At 36.8% G+C, this 19206-nt stretch overlaps 1 protein-coding gene across 1 annotated transcript in view; it reads left to right on the top strand.

Annotated features, from left to right (window-relative positions):
- The window catches only part of LOC121737659 (linear gramicidin synthase subunit C), a 36999-nt gene extending 19411 nt beyond the window's left edge, over window positions 1-17588 (top strand). The window contains exons 2-17 of the mRNA XM_042129325.1: window positions 2260-2386; window positions 2897-3044; window positions 3372-3505; window positions 6989-7165; window positions 9304-9530; window positions 9970-10246; window positions 10983-11150; window positions 11449-11607; window positions 11838-11977; window positions 12402-12492; window positions 12906-13118; window positions 13493-13634; window positions 14065-14207; window positions 15000-15146; window positions 15951-16108; window positions 16494-17588. Of these exons, the coding sequence (XP_041985259.1) occupies window positions 2269-2386; window positions 2897-3044; window positions 3372-3505; window positions 6989-7165; window positions 9304-9530; window positions 9970-10246; window positions 10983-11150; window positions 11449-11607; window positions 11838-11977; window positions 12402-12492; window positions 12906-13118; window positions 13493-13634; window positions 14065-14207; window positions 15000-15146; window positions 15951-16108; window positions 16494-16640 (2589 nt within the window). The 5' untranslated portion in view covers window positions 2260-2268 and the 3' untranslated portion in view covers window positions 16641-17588. The remainder of the gene's footprint in view (window positions 1-2259; window positions 2387-2896; window positions 3045-3371; window positions 3506-6988; window positions 7166-9303; window positions 9531-9969; window positions 10247-10982; window positions 11151-11448; window positions 11608-11837; window positions 11978-12401; window positions 12493-12905; window positions 13119-13492; window positions 13635-14064; window positions 14208-14999; window positions 15147-15950; window positions 16109-16493) is intronic.
- Window positions 17589-19206: the final 1618 nt, after the last annotated feature.

Genomic DNA, 19206 nt, shown 5'->3' with positions numbered 1-19206 from the left:
ATTCCGTGCATCGTGACAGTCGTCGGCCGCGCGCGTCTGTCAAAGTTAGAAACGGTGCCATACATTTTCATACAATGACTATTGTCGCGAGCGGCCGACGACAGTCGTAGGTCACGCGCGACTGTCACGATGCACATGTCATGTCACGGAATTGTACCTTAAATGCCTAAAAGTGCCTTATTGAGCTGTAGGCCAAGATAATGGACACGTTTCTCATCATCGGTACGTCACAGTAGGTGGTAAAAAAGTGGCACGATCGTTTTCATACAAATGGAGCGACATGCGGTATCTTTCTTGATCTATGTCTGTGGAGTCGATTTTGCTGGGTATGGAGATAATTTGAGTCCCGGGAAAGGACATAGGATAGGTACCTTTATCCCGGTAAAAATACGTTTTCCGCTCGATAAACGATTTTTGGCGCAACGGAGCTGCGGGCGTCATCTACTCAGTTATTTACATGTCAGTGACCGAATTTGTTTGCATTCGTCGACCGGTCTTTAGCTATTTAGTGGTAAAATGACCATAAAAGTATTTCCTAGGATATTTCATAAATTTAATAGCTGTATTTTAAAAAGATAAAACCGACTTCAAAATTGTACGTTATTGAGAATTATAACTCCCTAGCTCCAAAACTACTTAACCGATTTTGATGAAACTAGCACTATTCTCTAAGTTGAACAATACCTAGTACAACAAAAAAAGAATTACTGAAATCAGAACACATGGTAGTTCCAGAGATATCTGAACACAAACATAAGAACATACATACATATACTTTTGAAATTTGGCACATTTGTTCAGATGCTGATATAGACTAACATATACGAAAATTGGGCAGTTCTGGAAATATTACATACATACGCGTCGTATTGATAACCTCCTTTTTTGAAGTCGGTTAAAAACCAAAGTCTATCGAACTTTATTAGTTGGAACTGAATAAAAAATATTATTTCTCATAATTCACAAGGAAAACTCTTAATTAATTCTTCTTTTAATTCGAAAACTATTACCAGTTTATTTTGTAAAGAAAATCGGAGGAAAATGTTTAAAGAAAATTAATAGCAATTAATATAATGCCCCTTTGATGCCACTCCTACGAGGTTCTTTAAGCAATTCAGAAAACTCTTCTTAATTACTAGAATCTAGAATAATAGTACCATATAATATGATATTGAATGTACACATATACGTGGGAGAGCCATGCTTCGGCACGAATGGGCTGGCTCGCCCGGATAAATACCACGTTCTCACAGAAAACCAGCGTGAAACAGCGCTTGCGCTGTGTTTCGCCGAGTGAGTGAGTTTACCGGAGGCCCAATCCCCTAACCCCTACTCTATTCCCTTCCCTACCCTCAACTATTCCCTTCCCTACCCTCCCCTATTCCCTCTTAAAAGGCCGGCAACGCACTCGCAGCTCTTCTGATGCTGCGAGTGTCCATGGGCGACGGAAGTTGCTTTCCATCAGGTGACCCGTTTGCTCGTTTGCCCCCTTATTTCAAAAAAAAAAAAGCTGTAGCTTTTAGGTGCAACTTCATATTCAAATAAAAGTGGGTTTTAGTGGGTAGCAGGAGTCCCACATACCCCGGCCGATATCCCCAAATTGCCGGGGATGCGTAAAGCATTTCCCCATGTTTAGGGGGGGGTCATATACAGGAGAACATTCAGCTTTTTTATAACTAAAATCTGGTTGTGTCTGGCTCTTACTCTGGGCTATACCCTATAATTAGGGCTCTAGGGCAATATGACGCAATCGACAGACAATGTCAGGAAGAGTCATATTTTTCTGTTTATCGATTATCGATAAAACACGAATAAAAATACATTTTCTGAAAATGATTCCTAGCTAAATCGATTTATCGCCCCCGAAACCCCCTATATACTAAATTTCATGAAAATCGTTGGAGCCGATTCCGAGATTCCAATTATATATTTATATACAAGAATTGCTCGTTTAAATATATAAGATACATACTAGCTAAAAGCCGTGCTTTGTGAGGGCTAGCGTCGTCACACCTTGACTGACTGGTAATAACACATCTACATAATATTATTTAAAATAAAGATTGCTATGTTACGGCACAAACCAATAGGCGTGATAGTTTTTCCGTAAAGTGTACCACAAAATGTACAGGTTGTGGGATATACTAGGGCTCGCTTCGCTCGCCCAGACTAGCTTAAAGCCGAGCTCTGTAATGGGTTTCATATTTTAATGGAAACCAAACCCAGAATTGGGTAATAAACAAAAATGTCTTATTCCAGACATAGAGCATGGGTTCCCTGCCGCAGGTGTCGGTGGTGGCGGGCGGGCGGGCGGCGGTTCCCTTCGCCCCGCTCACGCACCACCTCAACATGGCCGCCAACGACAGAACCGCCTTGGTGTATGCTGGTAATAATAATACAATTATTTATTTCTCACATTACACAAACAAATATTATGATCATGGGGCTCCATTAAGTAAGGATTACTAGCGTTGATGATATCTCGCTCATTCCCTTAGTTACAATTGAGAAACTTATTAAGGTTACAATAATTGGTTTTAAGTACAAATTTTAAATGAAAACTTCTCGAAAAAATTTCAGGAAGCCTGATTTGGATTGCTCTCAGATCGTTTTGAAGTCTTGCATAGTTTATGATGAATTCAGCGGGGGTTTTATAACTTGATAGTGGCTGTAGAATCTCAAGTGGGCACCTAGATGATCAATTTTATTGTGCAATATCATAGAACAATATTATTGAACAATTTATTTGACAATAAGATTGAAAGTTTCTAGTAGACAATAGCTACGAAGGAACCATTATCAATGTAATCCAACAGTGCCGTCTCATCTAATAATATTTGAAGGGAATCGCACAAGCAAATCCATATTCTAAATGGTGATAAAATTCTTCTTCTAGATGAAACTTGCAACGTGCGGGTCAGCTACGCGGAGTTGGAAGGAAGAAGCAACGCCATCGCCCGCGCCATCGCCGCTCACGCCCGGCCCAGCGGCCCCAACCGGGACGGGGACCATGTCATAGCTGTGTGCATGCAGCCCACACACAAGTGAGTTATGGTTCTGAGAGGTGATGTAGTTGGAACCGAAACCTAAAAGTATGTTGCCATTTAATCCGTTGTAATTCAAAATTGAGTGTCGGTTCTGACTTGTACCCAAAGCGTTAATAAGGCGTAAATGGGAGCCCATACTTGTACACAAAGTATGGGTTCTCATTTACCCCTAATTAATACTAAACCTTAGTGTTAAAAAGGGGCGAATAATAAAAAAAAAAAAACAATAATATTTAGTGTTAATTATTGTCTCTTCTTTAAGCAACATAATATATTAACCCTATCTACAGTCTCTACCCATTCTAATCTACTTACAATTTCCAGCACAATAATGTCCCTGGTGGGTATCTGGAAGTGTGGGGGGGCGTATCTCCCCATGGAGCCCAGTTTCCCCGCCAACAGGATCGCGCACATACTGGGGGACGCGCAGCCTTCGCTTGTTATATACGATGAGACTGGTGAGTTAACAGATCAGTTTTACAGTTTTCACTCTAGGGTTCCGTACCCAAAGGGTAAGAATAGGACCATTAGTGGAATTTGTTAAGTAAGACTTCGCTGTCTGTCGACTGTCTATCTCCAGTCTGTATCTTAAGAACCGCTTTGGTGATAAAATTGGAATCCATCCACCAGATTTAGCAGTTCTAAAACTTTTTTGGTGGCAAAACTCTTTTCAGAAGTATCATTTTTGATGAACCCCCAAAGAAAATGAAAGTTTTGTCTTTGAATGAATTGTCGCCATGCTGGACTCTGGTGTTTGATCACATTTCTGAAAACAATTTATGTATCGCTTGCTAGGGGCTCCCCTACAAGCCCAGGGCAGCCCAGGGGCTGGGCGGAGCTTAATTTGAGAATAGCTGATCTAAATAATATTATTATTCAGACATATTTGACCAAATACGTAGGGATTTAGGGAAATAAATAAACTAATTAACAGAAGGTAGGTTTTTTTTTCAGTTTCAAAGGTTAAATAAAAACTGAACACGCTTTTATGTTAATCAAGGTGAAGGCAAAAGATTGTTTGTTGATTTCATTTCAGAGAACAAGCAAGTTTTGTTTTGTTTTCGAAAAAATCGGTTCACAAACGGCGGAGTAATCGTTGAACATACAAGAATAAAAAAAAATATCCACAGCCGCCTCGTTTTTTGGAAGTCGGTTAAAAAAACGAACTTATGATGAGGTTTTTTTGCGCTTTTATCTTTTGCTTACGTAGATAATAATTAATAATACGCATATAAGTACAGAGTGTAAGAAAACTAAGTCATATTACTTTAGGACGTGTGTATGGGTGCTCTGTATAGAGTTCGCTGTGAAAGTAGCAGTGCTGAAAGAGTATACTCTTTTAACTTTTGTATATAAAAATTTATGACGCTGGGGCGTTTACCCATACAAATAACAAAAGAAAAACTCTTTCAGCGCTGCTACTTTCACAGTGAAAGTAGCAGCGCTGAAAGAGTATTTTTTTATTAAAGGACACATTTATACTCCCTATAATCACTTAGTTTTGTCACACTTTATATATAAGAAGAAATATCTAAGTAGGAAATTGTGCTTAAGTGTTTAAAATAATTAAAATTAAGTACATAAATAAAATATTTTTTTAATTATTAGAGAAAACAATGACTTACTATTAAGATACAAAATGATAAATAATAATAATTATAATAACTATAATTTTTGTTACAATGTAATCTTGATAATGGAGTGAAGACTAATTTAAGCACAATTTAGGTTAATTTAATTCATTGTTTATGTGAAAATTATGTTAATACGAGTACTTATTAAATAATGGTCACTGATTTGTATTAATAGGGAGTCTGTTATTGCCTGATTAGTGGAGAATGGTATGAATCAGCCATTCTCAAAGGGGACTACGGGTGATGTTAAATATGTAGGTATATAAAAAATCGGCCTAGCGCGAGTCTGACTCGCGCACGAAGGGTCAATACACAATCTGTGAAAATTTCAGAAGTCCAGCTATAGCGGCTCTTGAGATACAGCCTGGAAACAGACAGACGGACACACAACGAAGTCTTAGTAATGGTCCCGTTTTTACCCTTTGGGTACGGAACCCTAATAAAAGGACTAGGGGTAAAGTTTATTTAAACAACCCAATTCAAAACCTTTCACGATAAACCCAAATTGTTCAGCACTAAGCGGGCTGACGATGCGATGAACTATTGCTAAGAACACTTTCGATAATCTCAATTCTCAGCCTTTAAACAAATAAAAAGCAGAAATCTGTCCACCCGTTTGGATGCTATGTCACGGACAGACACTCACACCTTAAAGACAGACATACACTTCAAACTTATACACGTCCTGCTGTTTTGTTGGAGGTTAAAAAGGATATTTTCTTGGTAGTTGGTGATTTAATTTAAGGTAAAGCCAAATGAGCGTAATTTTGTGAGTCGTGAGTTGCGTAAATACGCGACCGAAATTCTGCAATCTTTTCATACAAATCATGACTCACAAAATTAAAATTACGCTCGTGTGAATCACACAGGACTTTTGTATGAAACTGAATGGAGTATAATTACTGCCAGCCGAAATTATTCTGCGACTCACAACTCACAAATTACGCTCGTTTGGCTTCAGGCTAGATAATAATAATAATAATAATTTATTTCAGATTATTCATCCATAGGTGTTAGTAACAATTTATTCTTAACCTATTGTTAGTAAAATTACATATCTTTAACTACATATTAACAACAGTGAATCGTAATCCACCTATGTAGAAGACGAGATTCCCATCTGTCGGTGAAAACTCTTACGGCCATTCCCAATATTTGATCTATCTCTGATTTTGCCCTACTAGAGATAGGAATAACTCACATTAGACATTAGAGACATATATTTTATGTCAATTGTGAGCTATTCCTATCTCTAGTAGGGCAAAACCAGAGATAGATCAAATATTGGGAACGGCCGTTAGGATGCCGTTGGAGGAGGATCGCAAGCGCGCCAGCATTGAGACACAGCGTTTGCGCATTATGGCCGCGAACCCGTCCACGCGCGCCTCGGCGAACATGCCTGACGGCTGACGCGCTGCATCTCCACGGCAACCCCAACAGCATCCTAAGAGTATTGTTGTACTGAACGCGCAGGTCGTTGTACGCTCGCTGGGAAAAATTAAATAATAATAGAATCATCATCAGCTCGACTCAGCTATCCTGAAATTTGTTTTTATATATTTCACAAGATTTATTAATGCACTTTTATGGCCGGTGTACATTCCAATCCAGTATTCCAATCCAGCTCTGGCTTGCTGCTGTAATAATCTAAACGGGTACCGGAATGCAATTCAGTCCATTCTAGTGCCCGTTAACCAGGGGCGTAGCTACCGCCGTATCAGCCGTATCAATTATACGGGGCCCCCCGCCTATGGGGGCCCCCAAGGTGCGTAAAATATTGTGCGTATTAAAACTGATAAAAAATTATAGAACTTTTATGGGACAGAAACGCCTGTCAGACCTGTCACTATTGTCCATAGAGGCAGAAAATTTAGAAAAACTAAAGTCATCAATCATCAGCTATCAATGATTTAATTAATTAGTTTGCAGAAAAAAGGCAAGGAGAGTTAATAATATTTAATTTGAATTGTTTTTTAAAAAGTGACAGATAGATAATTATGATGAATAAGTAAATATTTCTTATAATTTTAAGCAAACATTATTTTCTTTTTTGAGAAATCTTTACCCTTCCTAAGGCCCCCAAACAAATTTTATATGGGGCCCCGCCAAGGTACGCTACGCCCCTGCCGTTAACATTAATCCAGCAGCAATCCAGTGCTGGATTGGAATAATTCAACAACCACTTTGTCGCTTACGCCCTTTCCATTTCTTGCTGTTCCATTTCTTGTTTTCTATGAAGCGATCTAAAACATATCCAAAACGAATTTTACTTTAACGCGGCGTCACCTTCAATTCAACTTCTTCCAGCCAACGCATCCATGTTCACAAGCAGCGGTGTCCCAGCGGTGTCCTTCGAGGAGCTGTCCCTGGAAGCGTCAGCTTTGCCAGCAGACCGCCTCAACGAGTTGGAGGTTCTGGTGGAACAGGACGCCAACAGCATCGCCATCATACTGTACACTTCGGGCAGCACGGGGATACCTAAAGGTAAACTAAGATGTAGGCTGGTACACATACCAGCGAAAAAATTGTAGGCAGTTGACGGACCTACTTAAATTGGTCGTGTTATTTCAATTCATGTCGTGATCTGTCGGCTGGATTTGACATAACGCGAATAAATGAATAGAATACAAAAGTTATTAAAGCTTTCCGTAAGCGCTAACAGAGTGTGACACGCGGAGAACACCGATTTTGCCCCCGATTTCGACATTGAATAACCCATTAAACAAAAACTATAAATAATTATAGATGTTTTTATTGAAATCAGATACTTATATAAATGAGGAATAACGTGTGTTTGGTCCTAAGGCTGTATGTTTATTAGTGTAGTAGTAAAGAGCGTGTGACCACATTTTGAGGGGCATCGGAGAATTACTCATACATATTGTATTATAATATAGTAAGTATGTTATTATTATTATTTTAATTTAGTTATTTTTTGTTGTAAGTACATATAATACTGTATAACATAGTAATCATTTAGTTGTATATTTCATTTGTGTTTATCTGTGCACGCGTGCCCTATCTTATGTTTTCTGATCAAATTTCTCTTCTTAGGTCTGCTGGAAGAAATCTCTTTAGAGATAAGCAGTACTTGTTGTGTCATCTTTCTTTATAAGTATAACTTGTTACATGTTTTTTGTGTGCAATAAACGGTTAAATAAATAAAATAAATAAATAACGCGATTAAATTACGTAGATCTGCCATCTGCCCATGAATCCACTTCTCTGATACTTAGTACATTTTACGTATGTGGTTTGGACCAAATAATAGTACTTATCATAAAAAAAGACTCCTTGGACTAAGAAAGCAACAGTCAGATAAATATTAAAATATGATATTTTATAATTATTGATAGTGGCTAATAAATAATAATATGGGTAAGGTACCCATAGCGCCTTTATCTATCTTTAGAAATCAAACGTCATTTCTATTGAAAAGTCATATTATTATAAAAAGGTTTAGGTATAATTATTATGCTTCATTTAAAAAACGCCTTGTAACGCCATCTTGCGATAAAAAGTAATAATAATTAAATTATTGTGAGATACGGTCTAATATACTTATTTAAATAATATTATGTACAGCTTAAGAACTTAAAAAATATATAACAGAGCTAAAAATAAAACAGAGTCCAATCTAAATTTAACTCCAATTCACTCTAAAACCATACGGTACAATGTTTTTATTTATCTTTCCGTATTGAAGTAACCTTAACTTACGATTGTTAAAACACACGCTAGGCAACCTTGTTTAGTGCACACAATTACATAATTGTTATCATCGAGAAAAAACAAGGTTTGTATGTCCGGTCTAACTAGATTTAGAACTGCTACTGTGCAGTTAAACTTAATTAGGTAATTGTTATTATTTAATTACTTAAATGGATCTTTGCATTATAAACTTTGTATTTCCTTTTATTGTTTTACGAGCTTTTGCCCGCGGCTTCGCTCGCGTTATGAAGGATTATTATATACAGACTTTCATCCCCTATTTTAAACCCTTGGAGTTGGAATTTATCAAAATCCTTTCTTAGCGGATGCCTACGTCATAACATCTCCCTGCATGCCAAATTTCAGCCCGATCGGTCCAGTGGTTTGGGCTGTGCGTTGATAGATCACTATGTCAATCAATCAGTCACCTTTGAGTTTTATATATAAAGAAGATTGCAAAAGTTAATTTAGCATGTTAGGTATGGCTCTGAATTTGCTTTCGTTTATTATTGAAATATGTTTTAGGATACGTTAAAAAGCGCCATCTTTTGACAAGTAGCATTAAGTTGATTTACATGATAATGCTGAAACTACAAGACGTTAAAAATTATCTAATTTAAAACACTGATCCAATTCTGTAAATGAATAGGATGTCAATAGATTCGTGTATCCTACGGATGCCTAATAGGCTAGTTTTTTTATAATTTGATTTGTATTGAAGAATTACTAGACCCGTTTCTATATTTTTTTATATAAAATTACCCATTACATTGAGGGTATCAAATAGGCATATTACTGTGAGTCGTGACATATAACAGCGGTTTGACACGATAGACCCTAAGGCTACATAGCGGCACCTGGTGGCAAATATAATATCAAAAACCTTCATTAAATAATACCAAATTTCACAGGTGTAAGGATACCATACTCGGCAATCTGCAATCGTCTCTGGTGGCAGTTCCAAACCATGCCCTACGTGGATACAGAGACCACGTGCGTTTGGAAGACCGCGCTGACGTTTGTCGACTCTGTCTGTGAGATTTGGGGGCCGCTGCTCCATGGCAGATGCCTGCTCATCCTGTCCAAAGAGACCACGAGAGACCCACAGAAGCTAGTCAGGGTTTTGGCTGAGCATCGGGTGAGCATGGACTCATTTTTAACTGACTTTAAAAAATGTGGGCTATAATATTTTTACCCGAGTTGTTTTGGTAAAAAAAGTATCATCAACTAGACTTCCTATTTTAAAATAATAACTCACGAAAACATTATATTTTCAAAGGAGGAGGAGGTTATGTTATATTGCTCGTGGTTTTTTTGGTAGAAATAGTATTATCTACTAGATGTAGCAACGAATTATTCTGATTGCAAAATAATACCCCCCCGGAAACCTTACATTATCACCAATAAAAAGTCTATGTAAGTGGCGGCCTTACCCATTGCGAGGCCCCGGACAGAAGGTCTTTGGTAGGCCTTTGTCGACGCCGATTGCCCTGTTCGGCACCCCCTAGGGCCGCCACTGGTCTATATTACCTGAGGCCGCTCTAATTTCTTCGACTAACACTACATTACATTTTCAGATACATCGTCTAGTCCTCGTGCCGACACTCCTCAAATCCATTCTCATGTATCTCTCCCTGGACCCATCAAGCAGACCCCTCCAACATCTCAAGCTCTGGGTCTGTTCCGGTGAAACTCTCAGCAAAGATCTAGCAGCTCAGTTCTTCAGATACTTCGGTGATCAGAACGGGTTCAAGCTGGCCAATTTCTACGGCAGTACTGAGGTGATGGGTGATGTGACATACTATGTTATGGAGAAGATGTGCCAGTTGGATATGTTCTCGACTATACCTATAGGTGAGGAATGAGAAATGAGTATTGGGATTAACTATATTATACTAGATTATTTCTGTTGTATGCTAGACAGATGGGAATGGAATGCTAGAAACAATGTTCATCAAGATATGCGCTTTCACAAGATATCTATTTGAATAATTTCGTCTAGTAGAAATCTTAAATATTATCAGAAATCGTTACAAAAGTCAGTTGCACTGAAATATTATAGCTTTTAGAATCTCTGGAAATGGGACTTAAGAAAAATGAGGGCTCAAAATAAATAAAAAATAAAAATAAAATAAAGTCTTTATTTCAGGCATAAGTACCCATAACACGATACGAGTATGTGTAAAATGTTACGTAAAATAATGTTAACACTGTATAGGGGTGTCAGAAAAAAAAATCACTTTTTGTTCTGGTTCATGTGAACAGAGATCCACCGCACGTACATAAGATTATTGTAGTAGTCGTCAGAGATAGCCGCAAGTATCCTATTGCCCGAGTTGCGCAGTCTGTGCCAAAATGCAGCCACTCGAGATCTAATGATGTCAAAAAAGAAGAGAAGATCAAAGAACTTTCTCTGAATAACCATTCCCAAAACATAAGATAAATACGTAAATTAGATGTTTTAGCCTGTCCTATTATCCCCTCCGATTATCTGATGATCTCAATGCATATGCCAACTAAAATACCTAACGTATTCTTTTGTCCCACATCTTATCTATAGTCTAACGGCTTAATAAATCAACTCTTCCAGGCACTCCCCTCAACAACTGTGCGGTATACTTGCTGGATGAGGAGATGAACCCAGCGAGGCAGTCGGAGCCTGGCGAGCTGTGGGTGGCTGGAGCCAACCTCGCTCAAGGCTACGTGGGGGGACAGGCGCCGGAGAAGTTCTGTGATAACCCTCATGCTGCTCATCCAGGTTTGTTTTATTATCAAGCTATTGTATAGCTTTTATCGCGAGCTTCGAGTGCGGCGACCGAAGCAAGAAACTCCGTACCATAACAAAAATAAACCTAACACCTCCCACTCCGACGGGCACAGCGTTGCGGCGTTGCCGTGCATTATCTAACGTCGTTATAGTTTGGCAGACTTCGGCACGGTGTTTATGTGCGTGCGACTAAACGAATGAGAATTATAATTGTATAAGTTGATAAAGATGCTGTGATAGCTTTACCGCATCAGTTCTCGAGTGCCACATGTTTTTTTTTCATCATCAGGCTTTGGACGTCTATACCGTACTGGGGACTTCGGTATACTGGAGAAGGGTGTGATCTTGTTCGCCGGCCGTACGGACTCCCAGGTGAAGATCAGAGGACACAGGGTGGATCTCCAGGAGGTGGAGAGAGCTGTGTCTGCAGTGCAGGGTGTTGATAAAGGTGAGGAAAGTTCATGGAAGTGAATGAATGAAAAAAAGTGGTTTAAATAAAAAGAAGAATCACGGCGTTATCCTAAATGGACGCTGTTAAGCATTTACGACAAAAAGTAACAAGACTGCATTCATGACTCAAACAAAAATTTACTGTTTTTGTAGATTTTGTTGAAAATACTCAACTGATTTTAATACAAAAGATACAAAAAAATTATGCTAAGTATTTTTATTTACCAGCTGTGGTTCTATGCTACGGTCTGGCAACTGGCAACCCTGAGATCCTGGCCTTCGTGACCATCAAACCGGACGCCAGGATGGCTGGACACCACATTGAGGCGGCCTTGAAGAGTTCTCTCATACACTACATGATCCCTCAGGTAAGATTGTATTGTATTATGACTTATAAGCCAATAAAATGCACGCACGAGCCAATATAAAATGAAGTATTTTTATATTTATATGCCGTCGCACCTGGGGCCTCGGCTGAGGTTTCCACCAAGGTTTTTAATTCATCTCGCTATAATACTATTTAATTTATATAAACTTTAGACCCCTTTTAGCGACGCATTTTTCTGAGATAAAAGGTGAAAGGACATGATACTTTTTGTCCCGGAAAAATGAGCCGTTTTGACGTGATAAGTGAATTTTGGTGCAATGGAGTTGCGGGCGTTATCTTGTAGAGTAATAAATTAAGAAATTAAAAAAGATTCCTAGCTCTAATAAGTATCAACATTCAGAATACAAAATAAAATTTAACTTATAGTAAATAAAACTACAGTTTTTTTTTATTATTATTTTCAGGTGCTCGTCATAGACACAGTACCTCTGCTGGTGAACGGCAAAGTCGATAGGCAAGCGCTGCTCAAGATGTATGAAAACACAAATAATAATGGTAAAATTTATTTTGGTTTAGAAATTTAATATATTATACTATAGTTACTTTTTAAATCACGTTTGGGCTTACTACGCTCACTTCAAAAAGCGCCGTCTAGCGGTGAAAAGCAAAAGTAAGTTCATAATAGCCACCTTACATTATCCCAATCGACAATCCAGCGCTGGAATAATGTAAATGGAAATGAATTAATTTCATCCCAGTAGATGTGCTATAATCAAAGAATTCGGAGGCAGATTGGGGACCTGCGTAATTTGATCGCGTTCTGTCAAACCCAGCCGAAAGATCACATCCAACTTGATATAACCCGACCAAATGACGTACTTATATCTTCACAGTTTAAACTTCTTATGAATCAATTACTTCTATATTACATACATTTTTACAGTAGTAAGCCCGCTATTATATTCCAGACGATTCCACCATACCCCTGGACATCGATTACACGGGTGTAGAGGCAGGCCAGGAGGAGGCGGCCAGGGTGCTCTTCGAGACAGTGGGCGAGGTGCTCGGGCGGGCGGCGCGCGGAGCCCTATGTGTGGCCGCCAACTTCTACGAGCTGGGAGGGAACTCGCTCAACTCAGTGTACACTATCACCAGGTTGCGAGACAAGGGGTATTATATTGGTGAGTTTAAATATCTGTTATTATAATGTAATAAATAATAGTAAAAAAAAAACTAAATAAACATTTTTTTTCCAAAATTTAATGCAAAGTTTCGAATTAATTAGACTACTGAAGGTAGGTAAAATCGTGCTCATAATATATTCGCCGTATATTTCTGTATGTATGTAAATACATACAGAAATATACGCCAAGTTTTCTTCAGCTTACGCAGTTTTGACTAACATAATAGTTATTATCTGTCAACTCAAAAAAAAATTGTTCGTAGTTAACAAAATCAGTACCTATCGTTTTTTAGCAATATTCCGCGAAAATCTTCGCAAAATATTGCTAAATATAATAATATACAAAATTTTAATTTGTTCTTTTTATTTCAGAAATAAGTGACTTCCTCAACGCGTCTAACTTGGGCGAAGTACTCTCTCGTCTGACCACCAACCCCGACGATGCCGACGAGGATAACGAGAACAAGTTTAAAGTGGAGACCATGAGGGACGAACATAAGGACCATGTGTTTGAGTGAGTATTTTATCGAAAATTAAAATTTATTTCTTTAGCTATCCCATACTTTTATAATTTTAATAGCGAGATTTTCTATTCACTTGCAACTTTGATTCGCTAACGTTAAAACAATAATACTTAATAATCAATCAACATCAGCTGTTATATAGATAAACTTCTGTAAAAACTTGAGACACCACATAAATATTATGTATTATCAGACTTTGAATCACGCAGACGCAAAAATTCTATTTTATAATATTATTTATTTAATACTTAAATACCCAAGTGAAGATCAAAAATAAAAATGTTTCGTTGCAATGCATGAAGGTGGGCCTTGAATTTCATAATATTATGATTTTCTAACTACATTGTGCAACGCCATCTGTCGTCCAATAGGGAACTCAAAACACTTTTTAAATATATTTTTTATGAATATTTTTCACAGAATGATAGTAACCTCGTTCTACGAGAAGGCCGAGCTAGAACAGTGTCTTCTCAACGAGATCCAGAAACAGGACTATGCGCTGTGCCTGCAGGCGTGCTGGGCGCCGCTACTGACAGCTGGGCTGAGCAGAGTGCTCACTGATGGTAGTTTTTATTTTTTTTTATTTTTGAAACTTTTAGCCCCCAACGTGAGAGGTTGTATGTGACATGTGTGTAGCATCGTAGTATCCAAATGGGTTTATTATGCTAGCTTTTTATGTTTTAAAGCTGACATCGAGAGTATTATAGCATTAACTGTTGTTGCGATATTAGATTTAAAACCAGATGACCCGTGAACTTCGTATCACTGTATCACTTAACTCATAAACCTTCTCCCAACTTCCACGAATATTTCAAGACTAAAATTACTAAAATTGGTTCAGCCGTTTCTTAGTTTTTGCGAGACTTACAAAATTTTAATTTTATTTTTATTTATATATACTCGTAATACTAGCTGTCCCGGTGAACCTCGTGTCGCTTTAAAACCTTCCCTGGACTTCTACGAATATTTTAAGACTAAAATCAGCCCAATCCGTTCAGCCGTTTTCGAGTTTTAGCGCAACTAACACATTTGGAAATCCATTTTTATAATATACTAGCTGTTCCGGTGAACTTCGTGTCACTTTAAAACCTTCCCTGGACTTCTACGAATATTTTAAGACTAAAATCAGTCCAATCCGTTCAGCCGTTTTCGAGTTTTAGCGCTACTAACACATTTGGAAATCCATTTTTATATATAAGAAGATAAGATTATAAACAATTTGCCTCGTTAAAGATGCTTTGGCTGCAGTCAAAGGCATTTTTGATTACTTATCGACTGGCGCAAATCAATCTCGATTTTTTTTTCTCTTTTATTTTAATACCTAATGAATTTTATCGTTTTAATTCTTCTTTCAGCCAACGGAACACCATTAGCCGTGGCTCTCAACTTCGACGCTCGTGACGAGCCGGAAGTGGAGTTGCCAGGCGGGCTGGGCAAGATCATGGCCTTCCTCGAGTATGTAGAGGGCTCAGTTAGAGACACCATGCTGCCGGAGGGGAAAGGTAGATTAGTTTTTTTTGTGATTATTGCAATGCATGAAAAATGAAAATATTCGAAGAGCTATAAGTTCGTTAGGCTGGAAATAACGGAAACCAAATGTGCCGGTAGGCAGCGGACGACATAAAGCAACCGCAGACGACGTGTCGTCGCGACACATCATTTCTATGTATTTCCATGAAATACCCTGCGCAGCGACATGAAGCTAGCGACACATTCATAGAAATACATAGAAATGATGTGTCGCAACGACACGTCGTCTGCTACTACTTCATGTAGGCGGCTTCCAACTTGTACCTTAATTCAGTCTTGTCAATTTTTCTTTAAGTTATATGTACTTGCCTCATAAAACTGTTGAAAAATGCTATAATATGGTGTAACAGGTACTTGATAATGATGTACAAAATCGATTATAAATAGACGACAACTAGCTCGTCAAAAGACAAGACAAATACCTACTTTGTACAATTCTTGAATGACCAAAGCTGTCACAAGCCTTGCTTTAGCGGGCCCCTAGACGATCAATTTTATTGTTCAATATCACGTATTGTGCAATATTATTGACCGTCAATATTATTGAACGCGCACGACTTTCAATCGTATTGTAAAATAAATTGTTAAATGATATTGTTCAATGATATTGCGCAACAAAAATCGTCTAGGTGCCCACATTGGTTCAGTACAGAAGTATTTTTTTTAATTTATAAATAATCTTATCTACGATTTACAAAAACACCTTCTTATATATTATTCACTGTCTTCCAAAATGAAGCAATGTTTGGCTCAGGTTTACCAATCGAACTCCACAGGCACAATCCTCCACTCCTTCATGATGGCCACGTCAGCGTCGTTGTCCCCGCAGGAGAACGTCCTCGCCATCCGGGCGTTAGAACTGGCAACGGAGCAGGCGGCGAGAGAGAGGCGGTTTCTAGGAGTGTTCACTACTAACACCAGTCCGCTTACACAGGTACCTACAGAAAAAGGCTGAGACGATTGATGGCTATATTTTACTTATTAAGGCTAACGACCGCACTCAGAGAAGTTTAATTGCAAATTGGCTAAAAGTATATTCCTGTGCATGTCGAGTAGCTAAAGGCGATGGAACCATTTAAAATTTCATGTCTTAGTCGTGTCTTAGTTTTAAAATGTTACAAAAAAATTAATAACAAAATAAAAGCGCATAACACAAAAATAATAGCACGATGAAACTAGTAAACAACGCCATCTATACGCGCCATATAATATCAAACTTACCTCACGAGTCACGCGTAGGGTGTTGAGAAATTTTCGTTAAAAATTCTTTAAAATATCTTATTTAACATTATTATATTAATATTTTCTATGTTTTACAGCAACTTGGCAGAGATGTGCTCGGTTTCCAAACGCTATTGGACTACCAAGTGAACCAATACGTAGACTCAAACGGCGTGCGAGTTTTCGGCCAAGCCCCTGATGATATGAGAGCAATAGTTTGCTGGAAGCCAATAGAATCTCACTAGAATAAGTTATCTGTAGTATATTAAGGTGTAAGGCAAAAAGTGACCCAAAATTGCTCTCTTTTGAAGGTGTGTACGCAATTTAAGTTTGAAGTTTTTCATGTGAAAGGTGTGTTACAGCCTATCCTCAGCTTAGAAATTATTAGGCCTATCAAAAGCTATGGATTAATATTATAGCTTTTAAAGATGAGATTGGCAGTTAAAGTACAAATTATAGGGAAAGGCATATAGCTTGATGTTGTATTTTTTGATTCTATCATTTAAAGGGTTGAAAATGTAATATATTCTGTCTGTAAAGTCTTGTAAATAGGACAGATTATTTTGCTGGTAACTACATGATATATTGGCTAGATATATTTTTTCCTCATTATGATTATCAAAGTATATTTCAAGCGTATATGCTAGCCCAGTGATGAAATTTTATCTGTGATAAAGATATTTGGATACATTGATTGGAAACCAATGCATACAGTATTGTGATATGAAAGATGCTAAATTGTACAATTTTTATAAACCAAAAATGTATTTTTTTCTTGGCTTAGAGTAGAAAATACTCATATAGAAAGAAAAGAAATAAAACGAAATTTACATTTTATTGTTAATATTGTATTATATTACCTACCATGTGTTAACTGTGTTAGTTGAATCATAGTTAGCATAATTTTGCCTTGGCTGACTAAGATGATCTATTGTAGAAATCAGTTTTGTAAAATTATAATTTGTAGGATGAGCTCAAACTATGATATTTTAGTTAAAAGCTAGTGGCTATAATGTTTTCTCAACTATATAAGTAATGGTTGGAAGTTTTAAAATTGAGTCTCAAATATTTAAACTGGTTTAAATAGTTAATATAAGTGAGATAGGTTTCTTTCCAGTTGTAGATAGACTAGAATTTGAAGAAATTTAGTATTTATACTTGAATAATTACTTATTTTATTTTTATAATTTCGATGTCAATATATATTTATTTTAAGATAGCTTTTGAGTTCTAATAACTAATAATGACAATTCAAAGTGAGAAATATTTTTTTAAATCAAACTCACTGTAGTGTTATTGAGTAGTACTACTCACCAATAGATGGCGCTCCTCAGTAATATCTCAGCTGTTAGTTGTTACAAAGTTTTAACTTCAATTTTAACGTCAATTTAGACAAATAAGCCAAGAAGATCTTCATGACATAATATTAGTAAATGCTATTAATAATAGCAAGTAAATGCTACTTTTGTGATAGTGTAGTTACCTACTTAACGATAAATTGTATAAAACTAATAAAATTTTATTATAGAACAACAAACATTTTATTTTGTCGTATCATCGTATGTATCCAAATTACAAGAAATAAATACATAAACCAAACATAAATAATTTGTAAACCTAGAACTAAAAGGTCATATTTACGCTGTCGGATTCAGAGACAATAAATGATAATTAAAATAATTATTAAAATGTCTGATGCCCGTATGCGACTTGCTCAGCGACTTGTATATTCCACAACCGTATTTTTTTTTAATTTCGAAATAAGTAATGACGTATGTACGCATGTTAAATGTCATTGCAATGACGTCACTGAGAACAGGAGCGGATCAAAGTAAAGGTAACTGAGGCACCGGAAGTCTATTTATAAGTCATCATAGTAACTTTTTGATTTTTTTTGTGACCCTGGAATTCTTGTAGAGTTCTTAATACAAAAAAAAAATACTTGCCTATAAAACAAAAAATTAAAAAATAAGCTTTTGATTTTTTTAGTTATTTTTTTCATTTAGGTAGGTATAGTTTTTATATTAATTATTTTTTGTTTTAAAAAAAAGACAGATCAAAACATTCAAGTCATTTTTATTAAAAGTACAATATTATGTTGACTAGATATAATTGACTAGTTTCACTACCAAATGCATAAGTTTATATTGATCCACTACGTTACAATTTTCTACTTATATAAGTTATCTAATATTTTTTATTTCATTCATGCAACAAAATATATTTTTGTGTGATAAAAATTAAGCCAAAAATTGATTTAAGAAATCTATATTCTTATCTACATACTCTTTTTTCTACTATCCTGTGTACCTACCATAAAAATAGTAAAAATGGTATAAATATTTTACCAGTAATGACACAATAGTTTGGTAATACAATGATTATTTTAAAATATTAAATGCTACACGAAAGGTAAATGCTGAGGTAAATGCCTACTGTTTTATCATATTATGCTTTAAATATCAGTCAAGTGAGGATGTTATATTTCTGTAGATGCAACATTTAAATAGTTTAACACTAAGGAACTGGAAGTTAAAAGTCTAAGTTCCTTGTTTAACACTAATTTATCATCATAATTTAAGGCCTATTTTCTAGATATTTTGCCTATTTTGGACTATTGGTCTCAATGTAGGCACAAAGAAGAGTCAAGAAGGAAGCGACAAAGTAATTAATATGTAAATGCAGTACATTTTTATACCTTACTAGCTGTAACGGTGAACTTCGTGTCACTTTAAAACCTTCCCTGGACTTCTACGAATATTTTAAGACTAAAATCAGCCCAATCCGTCCAGCCGTTTTCGAGTTTTAGCG

The sequence above is a fragment of the Aricia agestis genome, chromosome 21 (assembly GCF_905147365.1).
Source record: "Aricia agestis chromosome 21, ilAriAges1.1, whole genome shotgun sequence".
NCBI classification, from domain to species: Eukaryota; Metazoa; Arthropoda; class Insecta; order Lepidoptera; family Lycaenidae; genus Aricia; species Aricia agestis.
The sequence above is the reverse complement of the archived record's forward strand: the minus strand, read 5'-3'. Positions and strand labels throughout refer to the sequence as shown.